Source organism: Thalassophryne amazonica, chromosome 10 (genome assembly GCF_902500255.1).
Source record: "Thalassophryne amazonica chromosome 10, fThaAma1.1, whole genome shotgun sequence".
Taxonomy (NCBI): domain Eukaryota; kingdom Metazoa; phylum Chordata; class Actinopteri; order Batrachoidiformes; family Batrachoididae; genus Thalassophryne; species Thalassophryne amazonica.
Window position 1 is genome coordinate 8,213,452 of NC_047112.1, and position 10,691 is coordinate 8,224,142.

Genomic DNA, 10,691 nt, shown 5'->3' on the forward strand with positions numbered 1-10,691 from the left:
GTTCAAATATTTATTCTAAATTATTTTGACGTGTATGTGGCCTTTCTACTCTATTTTATACTGTTAATCTTTTGTTTTCAGGCTCCAACCACTTATAGGTTTTGTGTTTTGTGTCTGTTGGCTGCATTTATGTGGCCTTGAGGCAGCGTCACTTTTAATCTGATAAAAGTCGACGAGGAAAGGTTATTTTTGAAACCTTTAAAGTTCTCAGGGCCGTCTGACAGCATCAGCTCCACTTTTCCATCTTCTGGGAACCGACAGTCTGGAACACAAAGATAAGAGTGACATCACAAAGGGAACTGCACACCTGTGCAGCTCGTTTGTTGCCATGGTAACATCCCGTTTCATGTTCACACTGGAGTATTTGTCGGTTCCAGTCTGATGACAGAATGAAGCCGGGTGATAAAACAAAATCAGAATATACAAACCTTCATTGGCACAGTCAAGCTCCGCCTTCAAGAAGGTGAGGGCGTGTCCATGTGTGACACCTGTGTGAAACTGGAGTCGGAAGATGAGCTGACGACTGGCCGATCGGCTGTTTTTATCATAACAAGCCACCTACAATCAGAGAAACAAAAGCATCACCAGAATAAATACTGAAAAATCTGACTGGGCCTTTAGGTCCCTGAACGCCACACAAAAACAGGTTTTAATTGAACCAGGCTTAATTGATATTGTCCAATTACTCTCACCTCCAGCAAGGATGTTATATAATCATCAGCATTTATATCTGTTTATGAGCAAAATTACTCAAACATCTAAATATTTTCAGTTTATCTCCATGGAATTAGTTGAAATGATCAGAAAATGTAAACAGCTCTATTCTGGAGTTTGATGGGATTTTTTGACACACAATAATCACCAGTTCTTCTGACTACACAAATGATTAAAGTTTCGTTCACACTCACCATGATGTCCCCTTTGAGCAGCTGTGCAGGTTGCAGAACAAAGTAGAGCCGCTCTGTCTGAGCTGCAGTCACATGACTGAAATACAAACAAACTCACGTTGCTGTTACTCCACACTGCTGCTGCATCCTCTCACGTTTAATTTGCACACTTCCTGGCTAATTTCTTACTAGACTGGTGATGTGCAGACAGCTTGTAGACTCTGGTAAACTCTCAGGAACAGAGAACATCCTAACAAGAAGAGTTGAACCCAAAAGGTCAAAAGGTCACAACACAAGACATTACATTAACTATCCAGACTGTATGTATAGAAGAAGTTCTTGCTCATTTTTGTTTCCTGAGAGTTCTAAAGTTTATCCACTAGGGGACAGATCAGCAAGAGATGAATTATTAAATGAACCACATTTCTGCAGCACTTTTCCAAGTGATGCGGACAATCAAAACACTTTACAGTGATGCCTCATATTCACACACCATGCAACTTGGGGATCAAGATCCTTGCTCAAGAGCATGTTAGTGATTTTCCTGTCTCACCTCTAACAGATGGAAACTTTACTTTACTTTATACTTTCCAAACTTTTCTCTCTGTATTTAATTTAATTTGTTTTATTTATTTTTTTTCATAAATGTGTTGCAGGGCTTCACGTCATCTTGCACATGTTCAGTGTCACTTTCTGGAGGATTTGCCACCAAAGCAGATGAATGAAGCCTCAGAATCATCATTTTAAGTCTTCACTGTACTCCACTGTATTCACAACGCAACACAGAAACAAGGAAATCCCAGGAAAAAAAAAAAAAACAGTTTTCAGCAGGATTTCCTTTGGGTAAATTAATGTAATCCCAAATTAAAGTGCATGCAAAGCACAATTTGTTTGAAGTACAGCACCCGTTGTAATTTAAACTATCCCATGTCATGGTTCATTCCCAACCCAAACATCTTGAGCTTGAAATTCATCCGTTTCTTTCTGTGTAGCTTCACTGTCACTGGTTTCTCATTAGATGCTGTACGATCACAGCAGGTTGTCATTGGATGTTGTGCTTATTGGCAGAATATGATATGTATCAATAGCCACTTCATATGATTTCATTTAATTGACTTGGGGCTCCATATATTCATATGTACCTGGCTCTGCTGTCTGTTCTCGGGATCTAGTTTTGTTGTGTGTTCTGAGGGTGAAGAAGAAGTCAGCTGATCACAGGCCATTATTGTAATAAGGCTGGTCTGTTTTCTGTGTCTTATAAATGATTTAGTGGTTTTAATTGGCATGTTTACCCTTTGTTTTAAGTGTTTGAATTGTATGCTGATGATTTTTATTATTGTTTTCCAAGTTTTACTTCATTGCTGTTTGTTGTAACAAATATCTTGTATGTTGCGTTGCTTTATGATGATGTTTTATATTGTTGCGGTTGCCAGAATGGATGATCAACCAACTGAGTTATGGACTCTTTTGGACCCTGCTCTTGTGAAGCACCTTGAGACGACCTGTGATGTGATTTGGTGAAATACAAATAAATTGAACTGAGGCATTGGACTTCATCTTAAAAGGTTTTTTTTTTTTCTTCTTTTTAAGGAAGGATAGAGAAGAGAGGAAGAGATCTCCTCCACTGGTCACTTTGAGCTCTTAGCTGACTCAGGTGTGAGTTGCTTACCTCCACCTGGTTGTATTTGAGGAAGTCCATGAAGAACAACACAGAGGAGGAAACATGGAGAGGAGCACATCTGTAAATCTCCCATTAACATGCTCCCCAGCATCCACACATACCTGAAGCAAAGAGAGAAATCTTTTCATTCATGCAAAACAGTGTAAAACATCATGTAAGAGTCATCTGTGTGCATGGCTGCATCTTCATTCATATATCTGCACACTGCCTGCAGGAGGATATCTATAAAATAACACCAACGTTGCAGTAAAGTGAGCCATCTGCTCCTGAATGCACATTCTGCTGACCTCCAGATTTTGAGCATTCTTCCTCCCATGATACAACTCTGACGTTACGACTGACAATGGCACCAGAAAACTCCTCCCACCTCCTCTCAGTGATTTCTTGGTCTTACCTCCTGAATGCTCTTCCCATCATGCATTATGTTGAGTCCATCTGTCAAGCTCCTGTCAGCGGCTCAGCTCTCACTGGATTTATTGTGCTTAACTAGACATTTCTTTGAATTCCTGAGGATTTCTTCCTGTGAATGTGATGTAATATAGAAGGGCCGTATTCAGCGTGAGCAGCCTTCCAATTATCCGCCCAAAATCCAAGCTCCAACAGCTGGAACATAGCAGGAACCGTTTGACGTGGACTTCTTTCTGCAGCCCTTCAGAGGAAGCAGGTGTCTAACACTCACACACACTGCTTGTCCACTGGAGTACCACAAGGCTTGGTGTGTGGACCTGGCCAATGCTATCATCCATTCTGATGGTCACGCAACCTTCTTCTTAAAACTGATATGTCATCACCTTCAGCTCAGCCGGTCAAACACTGAGCTAATAACTCTGAGGTCAGCATGGATATTGTGAAACTAAGAGCAGAAGCAGAGTTGACCTTTGATCTGCAGAGTTCCTGCAGAGGCCGGCTCTTACCGTCTTTGTGAGGGTGTCATCACAGCGGAGAGGTGGTCGGTATAGAACCTCCTCATGGCAAAACGGTCCAGAGAAAGTTCTGCACTGAGAGACATGCACATGTTCAGATCTTGTGTTCAAGTGTCTGTGTAAGATTTTAATCATCACACAGACAACCAGCAAATAAGCAAACACTAAAGAAGATCATCCACATGAGGTCATAAATTAAATGTGTCCTGCAGCAGGATTCCGGGTCCAGAAATCAGATAATTTTCAAAGTCCTCCATTGAGCTGCGCTGCTCTTTACAAGGTGCAGACAGCAGATGAGTTCAGTGCGTTTATTGTTCACTCAGCGATCTTCGATCTGTAAACACGTCTTATCAGTGAACAACACAGTTCGCACTGTGTCACAACACAGATCACTTCACCAACGGTGCATCTGGAAAATATTCACAGCGCTTCACTTTGTCCACATTTACAATGTAGTTATGTTACAGTCTTATTCCAAAATGGATTAAATTCATCTTTCCCCCTCAAAGGTCTACTCACAACACCCCATAATGACAACATGAAAAACTTTTTTTTTTTCAATTTTTCAAATTTAGTAAAAATAAAATACTAAGAAATTACTTGTACATAAGTATTCACAGTCTTTGCTTAATACTTTGTTGTTGTACATTTGGCAGCAATTACAGCCTCAAGTCTTCTTGAATATGATGCCACAAGCTTGGTGCACCTGTCTTTGGACAGTTTGGCCCATTCCTCTTTGCAGCACCTCTCAAGCTTCATCAAGTTGGATGGGGAGTGCCGATGCACAGACATTTTCAGTTCTCTCCAGAGATGTTCAGTCAGATTCAGGTCTGGGCTCTGGCTGGGCCACTCAAGGACATTCACAGTTGCCTTGATGTCACTCCTTTGATATCTTGGCTGTGTGCTTAGGGTCATTGTCCTGCTGAAAGATGAACCGTTGTCCCACTCTGAGGCCAAGAGCGCTCTGGAGCAGGTTTTCATGTCTCTGTACATTGCTGCATTTATCTTTCCCTCAATACTGACTAGTCTCCCAGTTGCTGCTGCTGAAAAACATCCCCACAGCACGATGCTGCCACCACCATGCTTCACTGTAGGGATGGTGCCTGGTTTCCTCCAAACATGATGCCAAAGAGTTCAATCTTTGTCTCATCAGACCAGAGAATTTTGTTTCTCCTGGTCTGAGAGTCTTTCAGGTGTCTTTTGTCAAACTCCAGGTGGGCTGCCATGTGCCTTTTACTATGGAGTGGCTTCTGTTTGGCCACTCTACCATACAGGCCTGATTGGTGGATTGCTGCAGAGATGGTTGTCCTTCTGGAAGGTTCTCCTCTCTCCACAGAGGAATGCTGGAACTCTGACAGAGTGAGTAACAGGTTCTTGGTCACCTCCCTGACTAAGGCCCCTCTCCCCCAATCGTTCAGTTTAGACGGGCGGCCAGATGTAGGAAGAGTGCTGGTGGATCCGATCTTCTTCCATTTACACATGATGTAGGCCACTGTTCTCACTGGGACCTTCAAAGCAGCTGAAATGTTTCTGTACCCTTCCCCAGATTTGTGCCTCCAGACAATGCTGTCTACAGACAGTTCCTTTGACTTCATGCTCGGTTTGTGCTCTGATTGTCAACTGTGGGACCTTATATGTAGACAGGTGTGTGTCTTTCCAAATCATGTCCAATCAACTAAATTTACCCCAGGTGGACAACAATTAAGCTGTAAAACATCTCAAGGATGAACAGTGGAAACAGGAGGCACCTGAGCTCAATTCTGAGCTTCATGGCAAAGACTGTAAATATTTATGTACATGTGATTTCTCAGGGTTTATATATATAAATTTGAAAAAACATTTCAAAAATCTTTTTTCACATTTTCATTATACGGAATTCAGTGTAGAATTTTGTGGGGGAAAAAATTTATTTAATCTATTTTGGAAGAAACCTGTAACATAAGAGCTGTGAATACTTTCCAGATGCACCGTAAATCATCTTCAGTGCAGGCTGTCAGGCCCTTTATTACTTAAATCTTGGATGGGCCAGTTGTGCAAAGAGATCATCTGCTACTTGTGTCTGTGGGTTTGAATTATCGCAGCAGTCTGCTATGATATTCCGATCATTCTTTGAGATGATATTGTTGAGAAAATAAACTGAGATGAAACAGAATCCTCACATAACAATTCCTTTGTTTAAAAAAATATACTTGCAGCATCATGTTGATTACAATAAATAATTCAATAATTGAGGAGCCAGTAAATCAAATTTCAGTTTCAGTGCAAAAATGGACAAACTCAAAGAGTATGTGCACTTTTAGCAGTCGCTGCAGTTCACACATAGAAATAATCTTGGTTAACAGCCTGTCAGTCATAAAGCACAATTCTATTTATTTATTTTTCTATATTTATTTATTTTTTCTATATTTCAACAAATTAACATTACGTCCTCGGTGTTACCTGTCTGACGTACTGGTGAAGTGGATATAAGACGCCACCAGGACTCCAGTCCGGCTTTTTCCCCCCTGTTGAACCACATGATAAATCAATGTGACACCAGCAGCAGTGTAACAAACATGTCACTGTGAGCCGTGCACAAACAGGACGTTTACCCTGCAGTGTAGCACCACCACATGTTTTGGGTGTGTTTGCAGCCACTTCTCCATCGCTGTGCACACACTGAAGATCTGATCCAGGTCAGGAGCCAAGAGGTCCACCCAACCCATGTCCAGAACCTGACAGATAAACCACAAACAGCGTAAGAAACAACCCGCTGCCCCTTCTGGATCACAGTGTGTACACAGTGCTCGTTACCTTGGGCTTCATTTGGGTGAGGGCGTTGCTCTTCTCAGACAGGTTGATAAGCTGAATAAAGTTCAGAAATTACGAAAAAAAAAAAAACACACAATTATGATAATTATTAAAAAAGTAATTTCAAAAAGTTGTACATAAAGGGTAACAGGCAGCTTAGTGGTTGGCACGGTTGTCTCACAGCTAGAAGGTCCCAGGTTTGAATCCCACCTGGTCCTTTCTGTGTGGAGTTTGCATGTTGTCCCCGTGGCTGCGTCGGTTCCCTCCAAGTACTCCAGCTTCCTCCCATTTCCATAGACATGCAGGTTGGGTGAACTGGTGACTCTAAATTGACTGTCGGACTGTGTAAGTTTATCTGCATGGGTTGGCTCTGTGATAGACTCGCAACCTGTCCAGGGTGAACTCCACCTCTCTCCCATTGACTCCTGGAATAGCCTCTAGACCCCCTTTTAACTGTAATAAATGGGTTCATGAATGGATGGATGGAAAATGGCTGTTAGAGATGTGTGTTTTAATTGGTTTAGTATTCATTACAATGACTTTAAAATGTTGGCATTTCTGTACATAACTACAAATTGATTATTTAAAATAAATTATAAGTGAATAAACTGCGGAAATTGAAGGGGTGATGATAAATGTCATCAGCACATATGCCCTACAGGTAGGTTGTGAGACAAAGGAGAAAGAAGATTTCTGGAGTGAGTTAGATGAGGTGGTGGAGAGTGTGCCCAAGCATGAAAGAGTGGTGATAGGAGCGGACTTCAGTGGGCATGTTGGTGAAAGAAACAGAGGTGATGATGAAGTAATGGGTAGATATGGTATCAAAGACAGGAATGTGGAAGGACAGATGGTAGTTGATCTTGCAAAAAGGATGGAAATGGATGTCTTGAATATTTTTTAGAAGAAGGAGGAAACCAGGGTGATGAGTAAGAGTGGAGGAAGGTGCACACGGTTGCACTATGTCTGATGTAGAAGATGCAACCTAAAAGAAACTGGAGAATGTCAGGTGGCATCAGACAAAAGTGTAGTTAGGCGGCATTTGATGGCAGTTTGTAGGATGACTTTGGAGCTTAAAAAAAAGAGGAAGAGAGTGAGACCTGAACCAAGGCTTGGATGGTGAAACCTGAAGGAGGAAGACTGTTGTGTGAGATTCAGGGAAGAGTTGAGAGAGGTGAAGTGAATTTGGACAAAAGAAAACTACCACACATGTGGTGAGGGAGACACTGGCTGTTACATCTGAACAGGTGAGACTTGGTGGTACAATGAAAATTTTCAGGAAAGTATATAGAGAAAAAGACTGGCAAAAAGAATTGGGATAATCAGAGAGATGAGAAGGTGAAAAGAAATGTGGCAAAGGCTAAGGAGAGGGTATATAGGGAGTTGAACACAGCAAGGAGAAAAGGACTCGTACTGATTTGTTTTGACAAAGGAACTGGGCATGAAAGGATGTGCAGCAGGTTCAGGTGACAAAGGATACCTATGGAAATGCACTGACAAGTGAGGTGAGTGTGTCAAGAAGGTGGAGGAAATATTTTGAGGAGCTGATGAATGAAGAATTTGTATGATTCAGCAGGTGTAACTCGTGACATTAAAGCAGCAGTTGATCCAGATGTGCTGCATCAGGTGATGTTTGTAAGAAAATTTGTCCTTGACCTCTCTCCTTGCATCATTTCCTTACATCTTTTGGTTAAGGGTTAGGGTATGTGGACATGGATTTCTGCTTACCACATCCAGATGAATCTTTCAAAACTGATCATGCAGATTTGACATGAATGAAAGAATTTTCCCTCCATTTGAAACAGTAGTTATAAAGCATTGAAAACAGTCCCATCAAGAACTCTTCAGAACTGGACTCAGCTGGAGTGCAATTAATTTAAATGTGTGATTGTTAGATGTGTCTCACCATGCAGTTGTGTCCATGCTTGGATTGCAGCATGAGAAGAACCTCCTGCAGATCCTGCAGGTACATCTGCTGCGGACACTCATGGAGGCAGAATATGTTGATGATGCGTTCACCGATATAGGTCAAATCAATGCCGCGTCTTTCCTCCATTGTTGGTTTTGGTCACATGAGCTCCTGCAAACACAGATTTTGTGGAAGTCTCATTTTCATGACAGGTTGGCTGATATTTTCAGAGTGTTTGTGTCCTTGTGCATCAGCTGGAACAGTGAACACCAACTGTGGTTTACTTTGGTGTTTTAGTTCATGTATGGTCAGAATTATCCATCAAATAATTAAATACATAAATATTTTATTGCATGTGATGAAAACCAAAGTGAGGTAAAAGTCAAAAAAAGAGGAACGAAACCAAAGGCTTCGTCATCGGGATCACTCGCTGAGCTTGTGACCACAGAGAAATGATTCACAGACATTTTAAAGATACTGAGAGGAGCCTGGATCAGAGATGATGACCTCTGACCTACAAACACTCATTCACTCAGCAGCTCCTGCACACCTACACTGTCAATAAAATAAAAGATGAGAAAAATAAAGATTCAAGGCAACTGACTACAATAAATGTTTGAGTTTACTCAACATAAAAATCTGTTTACTGGCTGATTACGGGCCCAATTAGGGCACGACGAAAGCTGCCCCAGGAAGAACAGCTGCTATTACTACTACTATGCTACTGTTACTTTCAGACATGAAGAGGTAAAAAGTTTAAAGGAAAAGAAGAGAATAGATTGAAAAGTATGACCCCTAACTTTTTCACACACTTGCCGATGATGATGCAACACAAAAGTGTCTCTCCCCTTAACCACTACTACGACTACTACTACTACGACTACTAGTACTACTACTAAAGTTCTTTCTGTAGCCTATGCCACTTCCTAAATTTCAAGGTATATGTGTGTCAAGTGTGGCTCAATTCCAACATGCAGTTTGGACCAGAGAGGGACACACACACACACACATTGTGTTACAATGGAGTGAAAGTGTAAATATACCATTCTTCAAAATGATTCAGGTTCTGTGCATTTTTTCTTGATTTTTGACTTGACTAACTTTATGTCAGTCAACCCTAACCCTGCTTTCAGTTCACTTGCAAATGAGATTAAACCTGGTCCAATAAAGAATTTTAAGAAAAACTTTTAAAAACGTGTTCAGACTCTGTGCACGCTGTAGAAGTGTTACTGACCTGGTGCAGTGCCGTACGTGCATGTTGGCATATGTGCACAGGAGGAGTACTGAACCTTAACTTCAAAGTGATCATGTGATCATCACAAAGTAAACACTGATACAGTCATTTCCATCACAGCACAGTGAGGAATAAATGTCTGGGCCCCCACTGCAGCAGCGGCGGCTTCACAGGATTTTTTCCAGTGGGAGTTGTTGAGGCACAATTATTCAGAGGTGGACTATTCAGTAGCTCTAAAAGATTTTGTTTCCAAACAACATGAACAATTAAATCCATTGTGAATCGCTGCTTTAATACGCTCACCTTAAAGCCTTGGGCACTTTGAAAAAAAAACCTTAAACTTAAGAATAAATAAAAATAAAATGTCTTCTTTATGTTTATTGGCAGACTGCAAACCAACTTTAGAGGTGCATACTGCCACCTACTGTATCAGAGTGTGTCCAATCATGGCATTAATTATTCTAAGTCAATACAATACAAAATGTGAAACATTAAAATAAAAAATGCAATAATCAAAATGTACAATAAATAGCTTAACACTATCAAGAAACAGCACAAATTTGATAGTTTTAGTGCCATTGTAAAACATTTAAAACACTGACCACCGTTTTCAGTGACTGAAAGAAGAACTTGAACTTTTAATGGTTTGAACATCAGTGTTTTACTATTATTATTATTATTATTATTATTATTATTTCTGATGTCTGAATTTTAAATGTGACTTTTATATATGTGTGTTTATATTATATATCTTCTTTTGAAGACAAAATAAAGAAATTAAATGAATTATTATTGTTATTATTATTATTATCATCATTATCATTAAGCCCAGGGCCCCAGGCAGTCTAAATGTGGCCCTGTTGTCCAGCGCCTTAATCTATGAAAATCTACTTTGTACTTTTCTGGTGAATCAGATGGTAACCACTGTATGGATGTTATGGTACATTAGTAAAATAAAATACACTCAGTCTTCATGTATACAAATGTTCACTCCACCTCTACTTGTATTTTCTGTTTATAGTCAAACATTTCACCAGACACGTGCACCCACTCAAACGTAATGAGTGACTAGTCTACAATTATGTATTTCTGCTCTGTTTTTCCAACATTTTTAGAGAGCTGCCATCTAAATTTGTCTGTGCACAGTCTGAGGAAACTAAACAAGCAGACATGTGGGACTAAACCACTTTTAGAGTACAACAAAGTCCTTGAGCCAAGCTGGTCCCAAAATGAAAGTTTGTATTTCCAGTTTTAAAGGAAAGCCTTACAA

The 10,691-nt window shown here is 40.5% G+C and overlaps 1 protein-coding gene across 1 annotated transcript in view; it reads right to left on the reverse strand.

Annotated features, from left to right (window-relative positions):
• The window catches only part of si:ch211-191a24.3 (tensin-3), a 68,850-nt gene extending 60,492 nt beyond the window's left edge, over positions 1–8,358 (reverse strand). The window contains exons 1-10 of the mRNA XM_034179387.1: positions 8,185–8,358; positions 6,285–6,335; positions 6,083–6,205; positions 5,931–5,995; positions 3,483–3,566; positions 2,557–2,669; positions 1,077–1,137; positions 909–984; positions 429–558; positions 197–262 (exon numbers count right to left, since the gene is read on the reverse strand). Of these exons, the coding sequence (XP_034035278.1) occupies positions 197–262; positions 429–558; positions 909–984; positions 1,077–1,137; positions 2,557–2,669; positions 3,483–3,566; positions 5,931–5,995; positions 6,083–6,205; positions 6,285–6,335; positions 8,185–8,334 (919 nt within the window). The 5' untranslated portion in view covers positions 8,335–8,358. The remainder of the gene's footprint in view (positions 1–196; positions 263–428; positions 559–908; positions 985–1,076; positions 1,138–2,556; positions 2,670–3,482; positions 3,567–5,930; positions 5,996–6,082; positions 6,206–6,284; positions 6,336–8,184) is intronic.
• Positions 8,359–10,691: the final 2,333 nt, after the last annotated feature.